General features: G+C 42.9%; 1 protein-coding gene across 1 annotated transcript in view; it reads right to left on the bottom strand.

Annotated features, from left to right (window-relative positions):
* The window catches only part of ankrd13c (ankyrin repeat domain 13C), a 33,327-nt gene extending 7,951 nt beyond the window's left edge, over positions 1-25,376 (bottom strand). The window contains exons 1-9 of the mRNA XM_048253054.1: positions 24,676-25,376; positions 23,090-23,131; positions 18,517-18,621; positions 9,939-10,024; positions 5,491-5,536; positions 4,236-4,302; positions 2,860-3,004; positions 1,924-2,055; positions 1,571-1,732 (exon numbers count right to left, since the gene is read on the bottom strand). Coding sequence (XP_048109011.1) covers positions 1,571-1,732; positions 1,924-2,055; positions 2,860-3,004; positions 4,236-4,302; positions 5,491-5,536; positions 9,939-10,024; positions 18,517-18,621; positions 23,090-23,131; positions 24,676-25,063 — 1,173 coding nt within the window. The 5' untranslated portion in view covers positions 25,064-25,376. The remainder of the gene's footprint in view (positions 1-1,570; positions 1,733-1,923; positions 2,056-2,859; positions 3,005-4,235; positions 4,303-5,490; positions 5,537-9,938; positions 10,025-18,516; positions 18,622-23,089; positions 23,132-24,675) is intronic.
* Between the last annotated feature and the right edge of the window lie 275 nt (positions 25,377-25,651).

The raw sequence follows: 25,651 nt of genomic DNA, 5'->3' as shown, positions 1-25,651 counted from the left end.
GGGCCTTCATGAAATGCATTGCTAGACTGTTCATACACATTTTAACGGGCCAAGTTGAAGAGCTACTGTCCGTTATTGTTTGTGCAAATAATATGCTGATTCATGTTCCCTTGCATTTTGCAACTATGAGGTCCATGGTTAGTCTGGCTTTCGCCAGACCAAGCTCAATCTTTTAAGAAATTGAAAAGGAATCGCCGGCAGATCTGGCTGAGTTCACCCAGCCTAGTCCATTGTAGGCGCCGATAGAAATATTGTTTAATTTTGCAATTGAGATATCCACGCACTGGCGCCGCCCCCCCCTGCGACGTGTTCGCCCCCGGTTTCAGAGCTATTCTAAATGCAAAAATGCATAGAGGGAGTTATGACAAAACTGTGACTGTTAACAAACTATAAGCTATATAAGGTAGGCCCTATGCTAGGCCTATTACACAACATAAATTGTCACTAGGCTATGCTGGCGACCCAAATAAAATCTCCTTTGGCTTACAGTATCAAGCGGACTTAAGCTGCCACCTCTTGGCGAAAAGTTAATAGTTTTGCATATCAGTAGTAATACATGTCACGCAGCTGTGTGAATCACGGAAAGTGACGCTTCTAAATAGAACCCAACCCACTGTACAGTAGCTCAAGGTCTATTAAAGCAGCCATAATGAAAGCGTTATCATTGTTTGGATACTTCACACACACATGTTTTTTAATCGCATAGACTACTACTACCAAGCTAGAATCAAAGCACATCGACTCCCCTCTCACACCCTAAACACGCACTTCGAACAAACAAAACACGTCTCAGTCTACGTTATGGCTACGTTATAGCCATAGGCAAAACTGTATTGGACCGGTGTAACGTTGGTACTAAATCATCCATCGCAAAGAATGATTTTTGTAGCACGTGCAACAAATATGTGTAGGTACAGCCCTGCCCTGGATACATCTCTCAACGTGCGCTCTAAAACATTTGGTTTTATTCCCGACCTGTCATGCGACAATGTGACGTCACAGGAGTGTCTAACCATTTTGCGCGTGGTGGTTGCGGCACTAGTTGCAATATTCTGCTATCGCTACCTACTTCACACCGTAGAAGAAGCAATGAAGCCGCTCTAGTTATGTCTAGTTGCCATGGTGAATAAGTGAATCTGTGTTCGGTGGCGGGGACTATTTGAGCGCGCATTTATCCAGGATAGGTTTCACCTGGCTTGATGAATCCGTGTCTGCTCATCCTGGCTTGCTCGTTGTGCAACCAATTAAGCCTGTACGCTTTTGTTTTGGATTCATTGAGCGCAGCTCAGTAACTTATCCCGGATGTCTTAATTCTGCTTTTGTGCAACAGGCCCTTGGTGGTACAAAAAAAGATATAATAATAATAATAATAATAATAATAATATTATCGGTGCTGCAGCCAACAGCTAATTCAGCCTGACAGCTACAGTGCTACACTCTGGGGGCATGATTTTAAAGATGAAACATCGCCAGAGTTTTCCTGAGAGAAGTGAGAGTGGGGCACTGCCAGTGACGCTGAAGAGGAAAAAAACCTCTTAGCTGGCAGAAGACGCCTCATGTGCGGCCTCACCTCAAAGTTCTGCTCGATGAGGTTGCCGCCTTTGCTGAGGCTCTCCATGATGGCCTTGTTCCTCAGGATGTCCTCCTCACTCAGGTGCTCGCGACGCTTCCGTGACTCCAGAACCAGCCCGTTCACCAGGTAGAAGTCAGCCAGGAAGTTCCCCACACGCTCCTGAGGATCACCACACCGCACACACACACACACACACACACGTCTCTATACATCTCCATACATGTACTTCAAAACAGCAGTGTCCACCTAACACACATAGTAATATGCAACTCCCAAGAGAGGGACGATTATGACATGAACATGGGAGAGCTGAATAAGGAAGGGGAGGCAGCGAGAGCACGAGTCCTGACCGTTTTGTCTTCCCTGAAGAGCCAGCCGGTCTGTGCGCGGGAGAAGGTTATGGATTTGGTGGAGAGCGTGGCGGAGTAAATGTCACTGCTCATCAGGATGTCCACCTCCTCCTCCGTCTCCATCTCCGACTCCTGCTGGGTAAATGACACGGATTGGTATTCAAAGGGAACAACAGGAGCACAGACAGATACAGCAGACAGACAGACAGACAGACAGACAGACACAGCAGACAGACAGACAAACAGACATAGCAGACAGATACAGTAGACGGATACAGCAGACAGACAGACAGACAGAAACACAAGACAGACAGATACAGTGCAGTTCTTCCTGGTCTCTAATCTGCTTTCTAATGCCTTGATTACACACTTGCGGACGTGCACAAGGACAACAGTAACACTGACATCACATCACATCTAGCAGATCCTCACATGCTTTCGGACCGTACAAAGTATAATATCTGCCATATGGCCTGAAAAACTCAGAGCCTGAGATTAGCTATGGAATAAGCCTCTAATGCTGATGGCTATACATATACAATGCCTTCGAGGGGGATACTTGGAATAAAAGTAAACTCTATACATTTCAACCAAACCCAACAACAGTATCAACTAATAGTGTTTTATTTTATGTACCCCTTTATTGACATTTAATAGTGTGGGCTACAGGTATGGACAGGTAAGGCCCTATGTATTCTTTTGAACAGCATGATTTTGTGTTGTGGTTTTGGGAAGTGTGATATGTAACATCTCCTTAAAATGTACTGCAACAAACTCTTGTGTGTTTTACTGATCCGCCAATAAAGCATTTTGATCTTTATCTTTGTAAGGTCAAAATCCACAAAAACCATGGGTGTCAGCGTTTTGACCTGTCTGACCAAGCGTAAAGACAGGGAACTGATTGTGTAAGTGTGGGGGCCAAAGCCATGTCCTGACCTCGTGGTGGATGCGCTGGTACACCTTCTGCTCGTTGTCCAGCACCACAAAGGACTCGGACGGGACGGCGTCGCCATTGAAGATAAAACTGAGGTCACCCCGTTGGCATTTCATGTCGGTGAAGTCGATGAGGGTGGTGTCCAGCCTGGCATTGTTTGTGCAGACGACAGAGACAAACAAAGACAGAGGAGATTTAAAGGGGGGGGGGGGCAGAGAACTTCATCTGAAAATGGATTCTGTTGTCATAGAGATGATGGTTTGAGTTCCGTCAGAGAGACCCATTAAATCTAACAATGTGAGGGTCATTATCAAGAACAGCACTATTAGAATATCTTAGATAAGAACCTCAGTACAGAAAAGTTAGAGCCACCATCAAAAATTCAATTGAATGTTTTTTAGACTATGGAGTTGTTTTTTGCGGTTTAATCGACACCACTGAGAGAGCATAATTAACTCCCCGAAGAACATTCCAGTCTGAATGCTGAATGCTGAGTTTTGAATCTTGGCTGTGAGCAGATCAAACCAAGCACAGCCAAAGCCCATATAAAACTAACGATAATCCACCACAAATGTCTTCATTTAGAGCAGTAGCACAACCTGTCAGTCAGCTGGTAATTACCAGCAGGAAAAATACTGAGGTCTTCTTTAACATGAACTAATGATGGGAGGACAATTAGGCCTATTGTCTATTGATCCCATTGATAAACAAAGTAGCACTGGCATAGGAATGCATTGGTATGCCTTCTGCACGTGTGTGTGTGTGTGTGTGTGTGTGTGTGTGTGTGTGTGTGTGTGTGTGTGTGTGTGTGTGTGTGTGTGTGTGTGTGTGTGTGTGTGTGTGTGTTATTTGCTTGTGTGGTTACATGGAAGTGGTCCAGGTAATGGCTCTGCACACAGCTGCCGTTTGAACGTTTCCGGATCTTTCCACGCTCCTCTGAGGACTGTGATTTCACACTCTAGTTAACAGCCCTCATCATTAGTCATGCTGAGGTTGCCAATGTTGACAATAAAGCTCGGGCCGAGAAAGATTCTCTGGAAGGAGGATTTACGCGAGGCCAAACACATCCCAGAGCACCTCAAACAGAGGCAGCAGTGGGCGTGAGCTCCTGTGAGAATGGGCCTTTGCGTTACTCAGTATATCCAATGTCCTTGATGCTGCTACCCGCTCGGCAGGGTTAAGGTTTTCACTCGTCTCCCTGACTACTGTGTAGCGACTGAGGTGTGTTCAGTCTCTACAGATTTGGTAGGTTGCCCATGTAAGGACATAAGTGGGGGAATGAAGCAATGCATTTTTTGTGATGGTTCAGAGCTTGTGTGTGTGTCCTTGTTTAGTCACAACTAAACACACTAAATGTAACAGAATTTTGAAACCTCACCTGATGTTGATGCCCTGTTTGTAGATCTTACACGCATCAGATGGGAGTATTCGTGAGAGTAAAGGCACTGTGAACACACACACACACACACACACACACACACACACACACACACACACACACACACACACACACACACACACACACACACACACACACACACACAATAAACTTTCAGAAAACACACAGTGAGTAACTTCAAGGAACCGGTGGGGCTCCCCAGACTTGCTGGGCTGACACTAGGAAAAGCATATGCTGCCTTTCTATTCCATTTTTAATGCATTTCTTGTGGACGGCTGCCAGAAGAGGTAATTTAAAAGGCTCTCTTGACTCCAATAGCAGCACAGCAACTTCCCTGCTAGAAACACATCCATCACCCAGCCATTCTACAGTTTAAGGGGGGAAATGCTGATTTCAGTGGAATTTTACAGCTATGCCTTACATGGCTTTAAGTGCTAATGATAAAACAGAATTAAATCATGATGTTGCTTGCTAGCACATCATTATTGTGAAACTAAGCACTGTTGAAATGTGACTGTGAGTCAGCTAGACTTTAGCTGCTAGGCCATGATCTGAATGGATATGATTTTACTTCTGTTTTCTGGATGGCCTCCAATGTTTTCTAATTAATTGGGCAATTAACAACTAACTAGACTGTACTGATGTTACATGCTGAGCCCAAACATCAAATATTTCACAGCAAGGTACAAACACAAATCTCCCTTATAAGTAACTCTTGGTCTGCACAAACTGATCGATTCCTAGTAGATAAAACAAAGGCAGCTTCTGAACACCAGGATGAGTATTTCTCAATAAACTGAGGGTGGTGGCCCTCCCTCTGCATTGGATCAAAATGACCTCAGCACGTTAAATACTCGCCAGGGGTGTGTTTCCCGAAAGCAGAGTCGAGCATGTACAGTCATGTAATGACTGACAGAGACGGTAACTACAGTAAAGAACAGTAAAAGCACTCTTTCAGTTAGTGACCTGGGTCATTTAATAGGCTCTCTTGCCGTCCCTCAATTGTGTTTTTGGGAAAGCCACCCCCGATGGCCAGACTTACTGTACCACTCTAAGAAATGACAGTAGTTATACAGTAGAAGTTACAGAGTTGGCTACAGGGACTTTGTGCCTTTACAGTTCTGTGGGGCTCGAAAGGAGATTTGTGCTGTCAGCTTATATACACTGTCATAAACAAAGGCCACCACACTGCCTGTTCAAAAAAGCAATACAGGAGATACCAAAATCAACTTACCCCAGCTTTGAAAATCCCAATGAAGTTCTAAATAAAAATCACCAAGCTGAAAAACACAGAAGGGTAACAACATCAATGACCTGATGGACACACACCAGGAAGGAAATAACGCATTCCCATCTAGTTAAATAACATAGTCCCATCTTGCCCTGTTGTCACTTTCTAGTTTCTACATATTCTTGTACTGTACTGAGCTGGCTATGATAAGTTGGCACAATACTAAGGATTGTGGATGTTAAAAAAAACAGCAGAACAGCAGATAATCAGTTATGGCCAGATTATCAGAGGAACTGGTCTATTTCCACTGCTATAAACACAAAGCCTACAGCTGGTCATACAGACCGATGATAAGAGTGCAATCAGGCCAACCAACATTTAAGGATTAAAAAACAACAAGTCATCACTTTCAGGTTGTTTGCAAAAATGGCAAGTGCAGTTTCAGGATATTTGTTTTTCAACTCTGTGTAGCAATTAGACATGTCTAGCAGAGCTTGATAAAAGGGATATATACATGTAGGAAAATGATTTGCTTCCTGGCCATAAGAACACATCACAAGGATTCCAGAAGAAAGCCTTAAAACATAGTCTGGCTTTTACCAGACCAAGCTCAATCTTTTAAGATTGAACATTAGTCTGGGGAGTCCGCTATGCATTTTCTACTGCACAAGAGGCGTGATCAATGGGCATAGTTCAAATGACTGTATGCAACTGGATACTCATTCACCAATTTGACCAACGAACCGGGTGACGTTTGCAGAGCGATGTGAAAACTCCAGGCTCTCCCGTTATCGCCATCGCTTTAAACCTGCCAATAGCGCGCCAAGTGGATAAGCCAGCTTGTGATTGGTCCTGTCAAAATTGTAATGGAAGCAGCAGAAAAAGATGCACAGGTTTCCAGCCTGACCTGCATGGCAAAAAAGAAATCGCCGGCAGATACTTAAAACAGGCTGTACTGTAAACCCATTGAAAAGACACTTAGAAATGTCCATTCCACTCCATTATACACTGTGTGCAAAATTATTAGGCAAGTTGTATATCTGAGGATTAATTGTATTTTTGAACAAATACAATGATCTCAGTCAATCAAAAATGTTAATAAACCTCAAACCTGAATATTTAACAAAGGGAAAGTGAGTTTTGAGTTTCTCAGGAAAAAATCTATGTGTGCAGAATTATTAGGCAACTATTGGTGTGCAGAATTATTATACAACTAAATAAAAAACTAAATTTTTGTTGTTTATTTTCATTTCTTAGAGTAAGAATAAAAAATAAACAACTCAAAATGTACAAATAAACACTTATATTCAGTGACCAATATAGCCACCCTTCTTTTCAATAACTGTCATGAGCCTTCCATCCATGGAGTCTGTTAATTTCTTGATCTGTTGATGATGAACATTTTGTCCAGCAACAACCACAGCCTCCCAAATGCTGTTCAAAGGGGTGTATTGTCTTCCCTCACTGTAAATCTCACATTTAAGAAGGGTCCACAAGTTCTCAATGGGTTTAGGTCAGGTGAAGAAGGGGGCCATGTCATTATTCTGTCATCTTTAAAGCCTTTGCTGGCTAGCCATGCAGTGGAGTACTTGGATGCATGGGATGGAGCATTGTCCTGCATAAAAATCATGGCCTTCTTGAAGGATGTAGATTTTTCTGTACCACTGCTTGAAGAAAGTATCTTCTAAAAACTGGCAGTAGCTTTGGGAGTTGATTTTAAGTCCATCTTTAACCCGAAAAGGTCCAACTAGCTCATCCTTAACAATAGCAGCCCCTACCAGTACCCCACCTCCACGTTGCTGGCGTCTGACTAAGTGGAGCTCTGTACCCATTAGTGATCCAGCCACGGGTCCATCCGTCTTGTCCGTCAAGAATCACTCTTATCTCATCTGTCTATAAAACCGTTGAAAAATCTGTCTTCAGATATTTCTTGGCCCAGTCTTGACGTTAAACTTATGAGTCTTAAGTGGTGGTCGTGTTTCAGCCTTCCTTACCTGGGCCATGTCTCTGAGCACTGAACACCTTGTACTTCTGGACACTCCAGGTAGGTTGCATTTCTGTAATAAGGCCGCACTGGATGTCAATGGGTTCCTGGTAACTTCATGTTTAATTATTCTCACGTCTCTAGCAGTTATTCTGCGCCTTTTTTTCTCCACATGTTTCTTGCAACCCTTTTGACTATTTGCAACAAAACGTTTGATTATTCAGTGATCACGCCTCAATATCTTTGCTTCTTCAAGAGTGCTGCATCCCTGTGAAAGGCATTTTACATTTTTTTGCTTTTCAGAGTCTGTTAAATCTCTTTTTTGGCCCATTTTGTCTGAGGTAAAGAAGCTGCCTAATAATTATGCACACCTTGATTGTAGGGTGTTGATAACTTTAGGCCACACCCTCCCTCATTACACAAATACACATCAACTGATGATGCATAAATCCAATTAGCAGTCAGGTTTATATAGGTTGGAGTTGGAAATATGCATAAAAATTATGATAAGGTAAAAATACTCACTTGCCTAATAATTGTGCACACGGTGTAGACAGAATACCAGCTGAGATCAGTTGCATTGTTTTTTTAATCAGGGCAGCAGTTTTCAGACTATATTATGTGCTTACATAATTGCAAAAGGGTTCTCCAATGTTTTCTCAGTTAGCCTTTTAAAATTATATCAGATTAGTAAACAGAATGTGCTTTTGGAACATTGGATAAATGGTTGCTGATAATGGGCAATGTAGATATTGCATTAAAGATGCATATTAAAGATCAGCCATTTCTTTCTACAACGGTCATTTACAACATTAATGATGAAAACAAGGACATTTCTAAGTGACTCCAAACTTTTGAACGGTAGTGTAGCTTTCTAACCTGTCTGCCTACATATCGTTTTATATTAAAGGAATTATCCGGAGTAAAATGCACTTTAGATCAATTTATGGATGATTGGGAGTATGTATGTTGACACCCAAATCATGTCATTCGGATGTGTTTTGAGAAAGTTCGATGTTACCGTTTTTAGTCAAAACTCGTTAGCCTGGACGTGACGCGGGCATGTCATTTCGCCGCTACAAAACGCTATTTTTATACCTCTTCTACAGTTCCAAATAACATTACACTTACGTGGTAGTGAGTAGAGGGTCCCTAAAGCCAAACCGAAGTATCCCGAGGTCTTTATGTGGTCGGATAGAGAGTCCAGAATGAATTTCATCAAGCCAGTACCTTTCCGGAAATGTTCCCATCTTTGCTGCCATCTTCAGGGGAAAGTCCGTAGGAGTCGATTGCTGAGTGTGGAGTAACACGCTCTGGAAATTCACAATTTCGTCCCCGTTTTTTTTTTTTTTTTTTTTTAAACATAGTCCAGTATTTCTTTCGAAATTGAAATGAAGTTGTATGGACTGGACTATGTTTTTTTTTTTTTTTTTTTAAAAACGGCAACGAAATTGTGAATTTCCAGAGCGTGTTACTAAAACAGTAACATCGAACTTTCTCAAAACACATCCGAATGACATGATTTGGGTGTCAACTCAACGTATGTCCTCCCAATCATCTGTAAATTGATCTAAAGTGCATTTTACTCCAGATAATTCCTTTAAGCTGAAGACTGCTGGACTGGATGTGCGAGGAAACGTCACCACATCTGTGCCCCATCCTCAGCTCCATACACAGTAGAAATATAACACAGAGGGGGGTGGACACAGACACAGGCACAACAGGACAGGAAGAGGCCAACCCTCCAGGGACATGGCCAGTCATGAGTCCATCTCTGGAAGCCCTTCGTCTGCAGGGCGAGTAATCAGAGACGGTAATCAAGTCACTGGGGGTGATGGGTGATGGTGAAGGGTCTGTCAGTCAAGGAGCCGCAGAGCAAGGACACTCAGCTCAGTCTGGCTCCTAGAGGTATAAGCTCTTCTAATATGTCAAATATGTACATCTGGCTTTTAAAATCCTGTGAGCACTAAAGTGACTACACATCACCATATGGGTGGTGTTAGTATAGCATAGTGGTGAAGGAGCCTGAAAAGTTGTGGGTTCAATTCCCAGCTTCCACCGTTGTGCCCTTGAGCAAGGCACTTAACTCCGAGTCGCCCTGGGAAGAATGGCTCTTGTAATATAATTGACATACTGTATGTAAGTCGCTTTGGATAGAAGCGTGGGCTAAATCAATAAATATAAATGCCCATCTCTGCCCATCCTCAGCTAGATACACAGTATAATGTACAGAGAGGACTACTGTTCAAATCAGTGTGCTGACTGAGTCTAGTTAAGTGTTGAGGAGCTGAGCTGTGTGCACCCGAAAGGTCAGGTCAAGGGCGCAAAAACAGTGTTTTGACCCTTAAAGAGAGCGGCCGATCTCAATGCTCCCAAAGACAGTGTCTTAATTTTTTTCAAAACATTTGAACCTTACAGCCTTCAGCAAACCCGTCTACAGGTGGGATTCCACTGATGGAGCACTCACCTCTTTGAGAGCTTTCAGCAGCCGCGGCCTCTTGTCCTCCACGCTCTCCCGGGACTGCTGCTTGAGTTTCCTCAAAAGTGCCGTGACTGCAGGAAAAAGAGAGAGTCCAGATTAAACTACAGCCATTTGATGAAGACACTGATGGAGGCAGACGGATAACGGTACAGAGCGCGGCCGCAGACTGGGATGCCCAAGCAAAGTCACACAGACACAGACACAGATCAATCATTTTCATTCGCATAACATTATTGTTGTGTCGGCCATATTGATGGCTCTGTACCTTGTAAAAAATATAACAACTGCCACTAATGACTACCTGATAGAGAAGAACACCTCTAGTTTTCGATATGGTGGCAAGTAATTATTACAATGTCATATGGCATGGGGTGAGAATGATATAGTGAGTATTTAAATCAGGTCACAAAAAATAATATACGCCTAGACATCCTTACACTCAAAGTAATAATACAGCATTTTAAAACAGTGGCATCAAACATGTGATGCTCCAAACATCTATTAAAACGTGGCTTGTCGTCTTGCGATTATAACTGGTTTACTGCTGATTACAGGCTCTGTCTGACTGCCTGCCTGGCTGCTTTGAGTTTTTTTTATATTTTATCAGTCAATGCTCCTTATCAGCAGCAAATGGAAAGCTGCAAAGCACTGTGGACAAACATTACTTAAAACTATCTGAGAATGTATGGCTCCGCTTAGCTGATAATCAGCTGGGGCTGTCTGAGCATAAAGTGACAATATCATATATGCAACGTGCAATACACACATACAGTGGACATGAAAGGATTATGGAGTGGGTACATCTGGGCATAGCAGTTCCTATGCATGTGTATATCAGTTGGAGTCTATCAAAAACAACACCCTTTACTACTGGTTACAATACTGGCCTTTACTGAGTCCCCTATTTTGCATGCTTAGCTAATGTCAGCCCATGTTCCAGTGCAGCGTCCATGCTCAGTAACATTACACAAGACTACTGCTGCTGATGATGCTGCTGATGCTGATGATGGACACACATGGACATGGACATGGACACACACACACACACACACACACTTTTCAATAGCATGTAGGGTTGCAAAATTCCGGGAATTTTCAAAGTTGAAAACTTTCCATGGGAATTAACGGGAATATATGGAAATTAACAGGAATAAACGAGAATTAATGGGTATAAACTGGGAATTTTTAATATGGCAAGTTAGTCTATTACAGGGAACTTAAATGTAGTGGACAAAACCCCATCTTGCAGCATAATATTAGTTAAAACAACCTGATTTAATGCAATTTCAGTTAAATTTCTACCCTGCACATACATCAATCCCATGCACACAGCAATCGGAATAGGCTACGAGACATGAAGGAAACCTATGGTGCGTTCATGTGCATGGGGAAAATAAATTCCCAGTGAAAATGTCATCTCATGTGGGAATTATGGAAGCCCGTTTGCGCCACATACAAAAAAAATCTGATCTATGATATCTCATTATTGTGAGATAGTATCTCGTTATTGTGAGATAGTATCTCGTTATTGTGAGATAGTATCTCATTATTCTATCTCGTTATTGTGAATTCTTGTCAGAACCGTGATGTTTACCAACACGTAATGTTCAGAAACTAATGGCATTTGGTGATGTTTATCAGCATTTTTCATTGGTTTCCTTAATCAGTAGTTCAGGCGCCTCGAACAAACTCCAGAGCTAATGTTAGCCTGCTCCTGCTGCATGGGGTAGGCTAGTGTAGGTTTGCTAACGCGCATAATGTATAGACATATGTATCAGAATAATGAGATACTATCAGATACTATCAGATACTATCTCGTTATTGTGAGATAGTATGTCAGAATAACGAGATAGTATCTCACAATAATGAGATATCATAGATCAGATTTTTTTTTGTATGTGGCGCAAACGGGCTTCCATAGGGAATAACTGATGTGAAGCTGGGGGAAGTTTGCAAACAGAGTTGCCCAATTATGGGCTTGTCGTCACTTTTGTCCTCATTCAAATGGGTGTACTGTACGTCATTTTGCATAAACTGTAATGGGACGATTAATCTGTCTTATTAAATTTGACAATTTATATATAATTTACATAATCTATAAGGTTTGGTTGGGGTGGTATGTTGTGTCATTTTTTTTTTTTACATTTGCTGGGATTCTGACTGAACAAACTGATAGTCAATGTTCCAACCAATCGGATTTTGTTTTTGAGTGGCGTGGTGCATCTTGGGCAGTTCAGTGTTTCAGTGTTCCTAGCTTAGCACGCTAGTAAACCATAGGCAGAGAATGGGATTCCCGCTAGCATGGTAGCAAGCTTTGTATGCTAAGCTAAGCGAAAATACGAACAAACAAATCATATTGCTTATTACGAAACAAATTGTTAATGTTTGTATATGAAACAGTAGGAATTACCAAAAATTCCCAGTTAATTCCCGTAAATTCTCATAATTTTCTTTCATTCCATGAAAGTTTCCAATTTGGAATATTTCCAAAATTCCCCAGCTTAACTTCCCATGGAAAGTTTCTGGTAAGTTTCCGGAAATTTTCCACCCCTTTGCAACCCTAATAGCATGACATAAGTGTTTTGTCGGCCATATTGATACCTCTGTACTGTGATATGAAAATAAAAAATCCCTTTCTCACAGCAACCTGATAGAGAAGAACTCCTCTAGCACCTCATGCACCGTAACATTACACAAGACTACTGCTACTGCTGCTGCCGGTGACCATGATGATGATAATAATGATGATGAAGATGATGCTGCATGACATTTATGTGTCTCACTCTCCTCTCTTCAGTAGACTGTCAAATTAAACACAGTCTTACAGGGATCTTATCTGCCCTTCAATCAAAACGCAGGTCAATGTAGCGCTGCAAAGAAATGTTTTTGAAGTTTTTTGATACAAAATATGAAGCCATTTTCCTCAACAAAATAAAATACAAATAACAACAAACTAACAGTTTGCGCTAGACTAATAAAAATCACTTAAAGCGTTGTGTGCTACGGTCCTGCTCCTTGGTTCTGATTAGACCTTGGGTCTCCTCTTTTGACTTCTGCATCCTGTTCCGTGAGCACCAACCAGGCTGAAGCGCAAGTGACCCCCTTCTATAACACTATATAGTACCATTTATATACTTATTGATATTAACCATTTTGATTTATAGTAATACTAACCCACTCTATATCTCTCTTTCTTTCCCCCGTACCTCACTTGTGAGGTATACCATTACCAGTCATCAGCCATCCTTGTGTTTGGCCCTCATCTCACTCATCTCACCTGAAGTCCCATCCCTACGACTGACCTATCATCGCCTATTGCTGTCCCCCTGCCCGGATTCCTGGCCCGTTCAGTCTAGCGACCCACTACTTGCCCTATGACAACTCCTAATCCCCCTGGACAATTCAATTTCCTACACTGGACTATTTGAACTTTCTGACACTAAATAGGATTCATGCATTATCATACTGGATATGTAACCATCCTACCTTGTAACATACACCTCAGGTGGCTTTAAACACCATGTTCTATTCTCTACATCTAACTAACTTATACATTTATCATGTATACAGACCTTACTGTTCTGTAACTGACCCTAGGCAGATGGATCACGGCCCTTGAGTTGTGGTTCTGCTCGAGGTTTTTTCCTATATGCATCTCCAATTCCAGGGAGTTTTTCGTCACCCCTGTTACCCATGGGCCTTATTTTCTTTTGTCTGATTGTCTAACATTCTGTAAAGCGCCATGAGACATGTGTAATGCTTTGGCGCTCTATAAGTGAAATTAAATTGAAATTGAAATAGAATTTCTGCCACTCTGGAAAACATGTTCAGCTCAGCCAGGTTCACTTGTGCAGTCAAGATGTAATGCGAACGAAAAAAGGTATCGCCCTTCTCCAGTAGGCTGTTAGAATGCACCAGAATAAAGGAAATCACATCTACTCGGTTAAAAAAAATCCTGGGGGAGAACACCCTGACCCCCCAACTATTTTGTCCCACCCAGGTTCGAAATGCCTCTGACGTCCTTGATCAGGACAGTTGCTGACACACTCTCAAAGTGCTTGAGATGAGCAAGAATCTCAGGGAAGCACGACAGCTGGAACACGGCCAAACTTGTACATGCTTAACATGCATAAGACCTTACAGCAATTATTCATTAGTACTGACACCATCTAAATATTCCTGAGGCCTTTTGGTGACAACAAACAACGACGTCATTTTCAGAAAGCACCAAGAGATTTAATATCTAACACAACTACATGTAGGTAAGAATACATGACCCTGGTGCTTGTCAAAGTTCTTATCTGAATACTGTTAAACGACTTTAGAACTACCGGAGACAAACAACCATTGACTCTATAAGCAAACAACAGGGAGGAGTCTTCCAATCCAGACACTTGTGTTGTTCTGCTGATAAAAACAGTGTCATTTCAAAATGATTCTACACACGGCATTCTGGAAGTCGAACTCATGTACAGGAGTAAATGCATGCAGGAACCATAAATACACAGACAAACAAGTCTTACTACCAGAACCAGAGTGAGGCAATAGGAATGAAGTACAGTAGATAACATCACGTCACGTGAGGAGGTCAATGACCTCATGATTGATGGACAGGAAGACACTGACATGTTTTACTACAGAGCACAACCGGGTCTCAGACAGCCTCCAACTGGTTGGTACTCTGTCTGTGCCATTACTGTATATACATTTCCATGTACCATTACTGGAGACATGGCACACCAATGCCACAGACACACACTCGTTTAGGAGAGATGGGCATTGGCACAGCGGTCACTCTTACAGGTGTGTGCCAGTCGGGCTCTGTTATTTACCAGCTACACCATTTAACCAGCATTCCCGTGGAGAGGTGGAGAGATCAAGAGAGTATGAGAGAGAAGAACATCTGCCAGACCTAACACCAACATGTAGAAAGTTTTGAATAAAAAACATGTTCAGGGCTCTACAGTTGGCATTCCAAATATCACAAGTTTGTATAGGCATGCACAAGACTTTAAAATTATTAAGATTCACCTAGAGAGAAATATTTGACCCAGTTAGAACTTTCACATGATACTTTGTCTGGCCAGGTACATATTATCGAGTATTTTTTTTTTTTTTTTCCCCATCCCTGCCACTCTCTGAGGAGCACAAACAAAAAAAACACCCGCCCCTGGGGCTTCTGGGAGATTGGGGTATGACGGCATGGCACTGTCTTCCAACCTCACACAAAGCCTCGTCTTGGCTGGACTCCTGAACAGCCCACTCAATCTGGGGGTTGGCCAGCCTCCTCTCTGACCACTGGGTTTCTATGTTGCCTTGTCAAGTCTGAAGCTACAGACTGGCAACGGAGAACACCTCGGAAATCCTTCAGCTTGGTTCGAAGTTTTGCGTGTGCATGCGTGCGTGTGTGTGTGTGTGTGTCACCATCTGGGTGCCAGGCCAGGTTGAGGGGCACATGGGCACAAACACCTAGCGTGCCCACTGCTGATGTGCCACAGCTTTTACAGTACACAGTCTGTTACCATGACAACCTGCAGCAACCAAGTAAACATTACAGCAATGTCCGGTAAGTCTACCAATTGAGGGTTCCTCATAACAACAATAAACAAAAACTCATGCGTTCAACACTCCAGAAGAAGACATGTCAACACCAATTAATTTTCAACACTTGCAAGCTCACTGCTAACAGCTGTGGATGTCTGTATCCTATAAAGCCAAACAGACAAGCAACCAGTCAAGCCATGAGCTCAAGATCAGAATTTGAATTGTCATCCTTACGGATAGCAGACCAACACACATCATCCAATTGTGGGGCCACTTCTCTTTCAGTACAGTTTTGATAGATTTAACAGAGCTCTGAGAGCCCAGAGTTCTAACCATTAACAGGACCTGCAAAAGTGTGTTAACAGCCTTAAATTAAATTCCAAGGAATGGAACAAACCTGCGCCCCCACACATACACAGATACACAAAAGCATCTAAAAAAACATGTCCTATCCTAGCACTCTCTCTCTACCAACAACTGGACATGCTAAATCTAGCACTACCAACAACTGGACATGATAAATCTAGCACTACCAACAACTGGACATGCTAAATCTAGCACTAGCAACATGCTAAATCTAGCACTACCAACAACTGGACATGCTAAATCTAGCACTACCAACAACAGGACATGATAAATCTAGCACCTACCACTTCAATAGTCCCCCTCTAGAACTGCCACTTGATTCAATGTGAGAAGTACTTATTGCTTCACTAACATGTCCATGTCTCACTGTGCCTTGCTTGTTTCCCTTTTTTTAAGTCACTTTCGATAAAAGGAAATGTATAGTATATGTATTATCTACTGCAAGTTGTGAAAATATGAGACTTTTAGGAGAGAACAGATACACATTTCCTTCACACACACCTGGGCAGATTCGAGACCAAACACAGCTGTGGTGCTCCCATGTCTAAAATGAAAGTCACGAGGCAGCTGAAACACCTGACTGTGGCGAAACGGAGACCTCTGAGGGAGGGACTTACTGGTTCAGACAGGTCATTTCAGAGGTGCACAGGCAGCAGTTCTCCCAGACTAACCCTCTCATATCACACTGTCCTCACCTTAAGGCCCGGTCACAGCACTACACTTCACTCACTAAGAGTAATTCTTACTTCAGAGTAAGTGAGAGAACAGAACGCTTTGTCCCACCTAATAAGCGATGTTGAGAGACAATAGGGTTGACATCATGCTGATTCAACTCTATAGAGCTCTCTCTGACTGGGCACAGTAGGGTTGGGCAGGGCTGGGCATGGTGTTTCATACATAGGTCAACATCAGACCTCCCCTGGTCACCTTCAAAGCACTTACTTCACACATACACTCTCTCTTTCTCCAAAGGGCCGGAGGGGAGACCTGACCTGGACACTGCCCTGCCCTACTCACTGCCCTGGCAATGCCAGCTACATTAGGAACACAAACAGGCTCACACACACACACACACACACACACACACACACTCTCCCCTTCTCTCTCTCTCTCTCTCTGGCTACAGCTGTATGACTGAGGGGGAGAGATGTGAACCCAAACCAAACATCTGGCTCCCTGTGTGTGTGTGTACGCTGAGACATCAAACATCAAAGGCGGTTAGAGAACATCAGAGGAGAGCCAGGACCAGAGAGGCGGCGCTTCCAGAGTCAAGGATGAAGCGTGGGGTCCAGGGGAGAGAGAAAGGGATGGAAGGAGAGGGGCTACACGGAGAGAGAGAGAGAGAGAGAGAGAGAGAGAGAGAGAGAGAGAGAGAGAGAGATGGGAGGGTGAGCAAGAGAAAGACAGAGAGAGGGAGAGAGGGAGGGGGGCAGACGTCTGACAGCTCACACGTCTGCTTTATTCTGAGATGAAACAGGTTCATTAAACTATTTGCTTTTAATATCCTAACGAGTTACTAATTGAACCAGCAACGGAGGATAGGAAAATTGCATCATTCATGATGCACTGGTAGAATTCCTCATAATAAGAGTTTGTCATCCCATGATATTAACAATAGAGTTGATGAATTGTTTACATAATATGCGCCGCAACGTGGTCACATTTAGCACCAAATCAAAAATGGAAGAAGGCGGAGTTGGGACCTTAGGCCAGGCAGAAGAGTTCATTGCTGATGGTGGTCAAAATTAAGTTTGACTTTTCTGGATCAATGTTTGTGTTTGGGTTTGCATGGCCCTAACAACTGTACTTGATGTGACTTGTGGCCAAGAAGATAGTGGTGAATGGTACTATTTTCATATAAATTCACCATTGCAAAAGAATACCATGACATATTATGATGTCTTGTCTATATTGTCCATCCTTATAACACATGTTAACACACAAAGGGAAGCTGTTGAGATTTTCACTTCCACCCAATAGGTCACCACCAGGTCATCCATTCTTGCCAGAAGACCTCTGAAATCTGCTTTACTCGCAAACACAAAACTCCTCAAAGGGATGAAACTCTAGCAGTGAGGTTGAGCCCAAAAAAACTGGCAAATAATTCCAAAGGAAGGCTAAACCTGTATTTTCTGGTGAAGAGAGGTATATTTTGCATGTTGGTTTAAAATCCGTTCACACTGAAGCACGTCTTTCATGTTTCTCTGTCTGCTCTAATGGTGTGGCAGCTGAGAAGATCAAAATGCTCGGCTGAGGTAATTATTCGTCAAGCGTTACAGAAAAAAAGACCACCGCTGAAGGAAAAAAACAAAGACGTGTGTAAGGACCATACGAGATATTTTCTAATGAATTCCCTTTCATGCCAGTACAAAGAGCCTGAACAGTCCATCTCCAGTGCACAAAGGCAGCCCACTGCTGCAGAGGCAGAGGAGGGGAAAGGAATGCTGCCCAGCCTATATCCTTGAAGGATCAGAGACCCCCGAACTAGGGGACGAGGCATGGAGAGAGAGAGGGAGTGAGATGGAGAGGGATGGGGACAGAGGGACAGAGGGAGAGGGAAAGTGAGAGAGAGAGAGAAAGAAAGAGAGAGAGAGAGAGGGAGAGACAGAGGGGGCAAGCGTGAGAAAAAGAGACAGTCTTTGGGGGCACTTACTCATCTGTCGATCTCCATAGCTGATGGCTTCAGCGAGAGGGCTCCAGCCCTGAGCGTTCTTCACCTTCACAGGTGCATTATGGGCCAGGAGCAGATGGGCGCACTCTACACAAAAACAATCAAACAAACAAAGTAAACAAACAAACCCATGACAAGAACACAAATCATAAGGATGTATTCTGTCCCCATTTCATTATTCAGGCCATACATTGAAAGCCTACTACAAATGGCAGACAGTTATACTGTTACAGCTGGAGGACTGCTATCTGATGGGACTTCATGCCTTGTCATCATGAACTGCTGTTTTTTTTTATTTTTTTTTAAGAAAGTTCACTGAGGGTTATATCTATGAAACTGGTTTGGATCGCAAGTCTGAGCAGAGGGGGAAAGGGGAAAAAGGTTAAAGAGGCATGAATCTCTCTCAAATCAATTTCTTTAAATGTACATTTAGCTGCCACTTTTATCCAAAGCAGCCTACTACAAATAACAGACAGTTACTGTTACAGCTGGATGACTATTACCTGATGGGACTTCATGCCTTGTCATCATGAATTGAAGCTTTAACCACACCATAGGTGTGGCAGATTACTCACACTTAGCACAAAGCTGATTTTTTTTTTAAATGTAGGCTTTTAAGCTGCTGCTTTTATCCAAAGCAACTAACAGATAATTGCAGGGCTGGTCTCCCTGGAGCAAGTCAAGTGTAAGTGTGCTTAACAGCACACCATTAGCAGCTGGGAATCTAACCCATGACAACTTTTGTGGCTACTATATGCTAACCAAGTTCATTAGCCACTACACTAGTACCGCCCATACCCCACCGCCAAGTCCATATCGCTGCTACCCTAAGTCAGGTATACTTCAGACACACTGAGCATAAACAAACGGTGCCAACCCTAGCATAGAGACACACGCTGAATGAAACGACCAGTAAATGCCAGTACAGAGAGAACAGATGCTCTGACATTTACCTGACCAAGTAGAGGGATTTGGGTGCAGGTGAAAATCATCTTCATGTTCTCATTGTGAGTGTCTTCAGACTGTACACAGAGCACCAGTTGTATAGATTAGGCTATAATGAGAACATCTGCATTGTCCTACAATGACCCACAGTGTATGCTAGCATGGGCCTTGATCTGTGAAGAGCTTTCTATGAGGGTTGTACACTATGAACAACAGGATTGTACTATTACTTCTTGTTCTGAGCCAACTGTTCATAACAGTACTACCAATATAGATTGTGATGAGATTATCATAGATTCGTATCAAGAATAATGGATCTCTCTTTGAAGGTTTTAAAAGGGAAAAAACAGCATACATATCAATAAGAGAACAATATTATGAATTGTGGCTTAACAGCTTCTTCCCCTTGGACACTGCATTACAAATTTTCCTTTTAAGCTTCCCCAACAGGCACAAAAGGAGGTCCCAGAAGCTAATTTTAACATCAATCTGACACCGTCCCAATGCAGGAACAAGCTCTAATTTTGGGCTGGAAACTTGGCATCTCTTGGGAGGACCTCCTGCATGGTGCGTCTATTAAAACATAAGTGACGGCGCTTACACCAGCCTGGCTGGGTGTGTTCAAAAGTGGGGCAGTTAGCATCCCTGTAAAAAGTCCTCCCAGCTGGGTAGTCAAATTCAGGAGCAAATTCATCTATGTATGGACCAGACTTAAGTAAAACGAGGAATTGTGCATCATGAACTGAGACAAGATGCTTCTTGATCTAAGAGGCCAAACCAGATTCACAGCACCTTGTAAAGTACAGTAACTGAAACCACATTCAAATGTGCAAGTAGCAGGGAAACAGTAAATGTTTTTAAACCAATGAACTGTCACTTTTTTGGTAGGAAAGAACTGCAGATTTGAACTAAAAGTTCTTTTGAACTGAATATATGAAAGGATGACATAAAAAGGTCTGACAGAAAACTTGACTGCTAAAAATCTTCCAGGGCAAAATTAGGTGTGCATTCACATATGTTTCTGATAAAGATCTGAAGCCAAACTGGCTTTGATGATTTTGTCTTTGTAAACAAGCAGCATTTTTAAATCATAGGCTGAGGACCTGAAAAACAAAAAATCTATTAACTATTATCAACTATTGGTTTAAAAGCAAAAAGCATGGTTTTGGACTACACTATACTTTATAGTTCCTTGCTAATAATTTGTGATGTCAATTCTGGGCAATTTATCTGAATGAACTGGTGAACACTGGGCAACCCTTAACAGATCACTGAGTGGACAAGTCATCTGACTCCATGCTGTCAACTGCCACCCAAAGAATCGATGACAAGCCTGCCAGTATCCTGGACCACATGCTTCCGCTGCAGGATGCTCATGCTTTGGAGAGCAGTGGAAAGTGCAGCGAGTAAAAGCATTGGAGCATCATTTGTGGCCTTGGCGGCATAAGCGCAACGCACATTCCCACCCCCGCCCCCGCAGTGACGTAAGCCAACAAGCAGGGGCACTCACCCCTCTGGCCTATATTTTCCTGCCGCCTTGATTGTGTAACGCGGAAAGTATTTAGTAGAAATGCTTTATGTAATGGCGACACAGACACATGCTTTAGCAAATCTCCCATTAGTCTGGTCCAGCCCAGAGAGCCACCACTTCAGCGGGCGAGAGGGAGGGAGGAGGCTGCCCGGTCAGCCTGGTCCTCAGCAGGATGGGCCTGGAGCCGAGAGTCTGTGGGCAGAGCCGCTGGAGTAGCTAGTAGCCAGTGGAGGTGAGGTCAGATCTCTTAGCTCAGCAGAGAGCTACTGGAGCACGGCTCTCAGCTGCGTCTGGAACATTCTACTAAAATAAGGCATTCCTCAAGAATGTGAGATTCTAAAATTCCACATTATGTGCCATGATGGAACCAGCTATTCTTGTTTAGAACCTTCTTTCTACAACATTCTGGTTACACTGGTGTGACAGTACCTACTGAAGGGTTAACACTCGATGGAGTGACTGGCAGATGGCACCTAGCACAGGACTGAGTGACTATAAAAAGGCCCTTTGCGCAGGACAGAGCTATTGGAACAGAGGTCTGAACACAGTACAGAACTGGACGACTAATGCTCTTTGTGTAGAACTGTGCTATCGGAACAGAGGTCTTAGCGCAAGACTGAACTAGAGGACCAGCCAGGGCCTTTTGCTCAGAACAGAGTAACTGGAGCAGAGCTCTGACCAAAGGGTCCACCGCCCGGCAGAGACTGACAGCAGACAGGGGTACTCAGTGTATGGAGCTCTCTCTGGCTGACGTGGTCAGAGTGCAGATGGAGCACTTGTGTGAATGTATTGGCTTGTGAGGTGTGCTCGCTTAGAGGACTGCTCATGTGAAACCTGGTCTAGCGTTTTAAACATGGGGCCGGTGTCTCCACATGAAGCCCAATGACAATACCGAACCGAACCACTGATGGACCTGACAAGAGAAACCAAACCAGATTGTATTGTCTCTGTGTTCTTATTAGAAATGAGCTGAATGAAACAATGATCATAACAAAAGATGAAACTGATCATTATGCAATAACTTCCCACTTTTGGCTATACTATTTGCCCTTTCAATATATGACTGTATCAATTGAGCTACAAGTACCAAACCATCTGGTTCATCAACAGCTTTAAAAAGTGCACTGATGTCCCTGTGAAGTTTATTTGATGGTGAAGCATTTGCATTTATTAAATGACCAACTAAATCAACTAATGAGAACAACCACTTTGCTCTTCAGTGGCAAGATATTGATTATAAATGTAAGTGATGACGTATTACACCACAGTTTAGTTGCATCTCCTCTGCCTATCGTCTCCCTGCAGCCATGCAGTGTGTTCTCCTTCACCATGTGTGTGTGTGTGTGCGCGTGTGTGTGCATGTGCGTGTGTGCGTGTGTGGTGTCATACAGTACCATGAGATGCTGAAATGGTAATCGTCATCCCTCCTACTGTTTGACAGTCTAACACCCTGCCGGCACTGCCCTTCTGTGACATTTCCTGGCAAATATCTATGAGAGATGTGCTTCAACCACCTGAAAAAACCAACTCTCGAGACACCCTCACGGATATTTGACACTGGAGGACTTTTTGTGTGAACCGCATGCACAGAACACAGAACACAATTCAAGTGTTCTAGAATACGCTACGTAGAGCAAAATAACAATTGGTATTCATCATTGCAGAAGCATATTCGGAACTGCAGAACTGCACGGCATCAAAAGTAGACTTTGCCTATTATGTGTAACAGTCTAAACCTTTCCATATTGTTGGATGTCATATGCTAAAATAAGACAGACACTGTTGGATAGACTGGAACATACAGATATAATCCTTGGACGTGCAACCAAGACCAGTAGCTGCAGTAGGTCTGCAACTCAGCCATTTAAGTGCACTAGTAACCTGCATGTTACTGATAAGGAGACTAGTGCACTACACGCACAAGGAAGTGATTCAGCTTAGGGTTGTTAGTCATCGATCCATCCCCTTACTGGATACTGAAATAGCATCTGTTCTTCCCTCACACATCAGCAAACATTTGTTCAGCACTACAACATGACTCCCACTCTGAAAGTGCTCAAACCACGGTTACACACTCACCTTTGTGGCCCGTCATGACTGCGAGATGCAGTGGTGTGTTCCCTGGAGAAAGGGGGGGAAGAAAATGACCATTAAGCTTTGAACATTATTAAAAGCCACACTAATACTTAGCCTTGTTTTTTGATGTAATGGTCAATATCAACTTCTTAGCCGTCCTATCAGGAGTTACATTAGCTGTGTGAGATTAGTTGTGTGACATGACTTATTCCAAATAAATTAAACCCTAAGAATAATATAAAAAACAAAGAAATGACTACATGTACTTCTAGAGCTGTTTGATATTGGGTATTAACACACTCATTCCATAGAGCACAATGTGCAGCCAAGTACCATGGACTGTAAAATAACAGAATATGACCCAAAAAGATGCCCTCTACCTACTCGAGCTGTAAACAGGGTAATAATTAGCTTCTATTTGGCAGAATCTTAAACTGACAGATTCACAACTCTGAATGAGTCTTGCCTTTCATTAGTTATGCTCTGTGAAGTAGAGCAAACCAAAAAAACAGAACTGTCTTTGAAAGACCTCCTGACGTGTGCAAAAAAACAAGAGTCCAATGTCTCATCATAATGGAAATACTGATGACCAAACTAATGAGACAGTGTTAAGGCTGACTGGATCCAGAGCAAGAACTGGACACTGTCTCTCTAAGATGACAATGGGAGCACTGTTCATGCATGGGGGCACTCTTAATCCCAAATGGGCTTTCACACGAAATTATGTAATTGCCTTTATCTTGCTTTTCTCAAGTATTCTACAATGCCCACATTACTCAGGCTAACAAGAATGGGATCTTGAATCAAACCACACTGGGGATGGGATAGCATACTGGCTCACTGCACCTGCTCTCTAATGCTAGGCAAACAATACAAGAACTGTCAGATATGTCACTAAGAGATTGTGAGTTGTAAGGAAAACACCCACAAAGTATATGGTTGTGTTTTGGACATGCACTCGTCATATAAATTCCCCCCAGCCAATCCTGACTGGAATAAATGTTTTGCGTCTAAATCACTGTCACACATTTCAGAATATTGCATTGGATTGTTGTAGTGGTGATGTTCATTTCTCCGGATGACTTTAGCATGTAGACATAATCAGGGAGTTGCCAGTGGGCTGCATTGATAACCAAGTGCCCTGGGAAAGATCACAAGCTATAGGTGACTCAGTTCTCATGCCTCTTACCAATCAGTGGGATCTCTGTGACTGTTCAGTTCTAAAGATGAAATACGAGCTTTTGTTTGTTACTCTTGTTCGTTGTTCGGGTGGGGGCCACGGGCGCCCTGAATGGCCTACGGGTACTAAGTAAGTAGAGGAACAGTGCTAGCGTAACGTTAGCATCGGTTCACTGAGAGGAGGACAACTGAGATCAATAAATGTAGCACTAAGTAATCGTTCACAGCGGTTGGTTAGGTTTATCCAAATGAAGGTGTATGCTGATATGTGCCACGAACTATTACAAAATGTACACAGCAAACTAAACAGCTAACAACTAGCCTACCTCTGAAATGTGCACATTCAAGCAGGTCTGATATCTTACTAACTTCAAGTGGCAGCTATAATGTTACATGCGGCTGGAACTTACCATGCACATCCTTCTGAGCAATATTTTGAGTTCGAATGAGTGATGATAATCGCCGTACATCTCCTTTGAACACACATTCGTGAACTGGGAAATCTTGCCCTGCTCGAATGATGGGATTTTTATTTTTATCATCGACGGTGTCTGAGGTTGCAATTGTATTAGTGTTTGCATTGACTTGCGCTTGTTGTTGATTATGTTGCTGTTGTGTCGCTGCAGACTTGATTATCTTGTGATTGCTGAATATCTTGTTAGCTTTCCCTTTACCACTAATAGTCCTAGTTGATGATGTGAATGTCCCAGTTGCAGCTTCCTCGTCCGGTTCCAGTAAATCCTCATCTTTGCTCGGTTTGTGATCCTTACGAAGGGATCGGATCTTTTCTCCTGTCATCTTCTAAATAGACAGATGCACAGATCAGGGTGCAGCTTTTGACGACCCCTTGGAAATTAATGTAATTTGTCGCTGGCAAAAATGCCAGTGGAAGATTACACAACAACAGTGAGTCGCACAACATGAACACTTCAAGTTCTTCAACAGAAACATGCGGTAACACAAGTAAAGCTGAGTACTTCCAGATATGAACAGTTTTTCATTTCCGTGTATGAGAGGCGACACTGCCCTGCTTCAACACACAGGTCCAACGGCGGCTGAGTTGAGTAGAGCGTTTGACAAGGAAGACCCACCTGCCATCTTCCGCTTGTGATCTCGCGAGACTTTATTACTTTTTTATTTTGATAAAACTGTTCAAGTTCTAGGCTACTCTGCGGCTATTCTGGTTGTGTATGTTTGTAAAAGAGAGCAATAAGAGCATTTTCGAGAGCTATAATTTTATAGACAGCTTTATCTACTTATTATGCTGACCAACTAATATGCACCATAAGCCCTTCCTAAAGTCAACAGCAACTTGGATAGCCGCCTGTATGTCTCCCTCTGTCGCTTTATCCCTATGTTTTATCCGGGAAAGATTCAATTATGTTA

The sequence above is a fragment of the Alosa alosa genome, chromosome 9 (assembly GCF_017589495.1).
Source record: "Alosa alosa isolate M-15738 ecotype Scorff River chromosome 9, AALO_Geno_1.1, whole genome shotgun sequence".
In the NCBI taxonomy this organism is placed as follows: domain Eukaryota; kingdom Metazoa; phylum Chordata; class Actinopteri; order Clupeiformes; family Clupeidae; genus Alosa; species Alosa alosa.
Note: the sequence above shows the minus strand (reverse complement) of the source record. Positions and strands in the feature narration are given on the sequence as shown.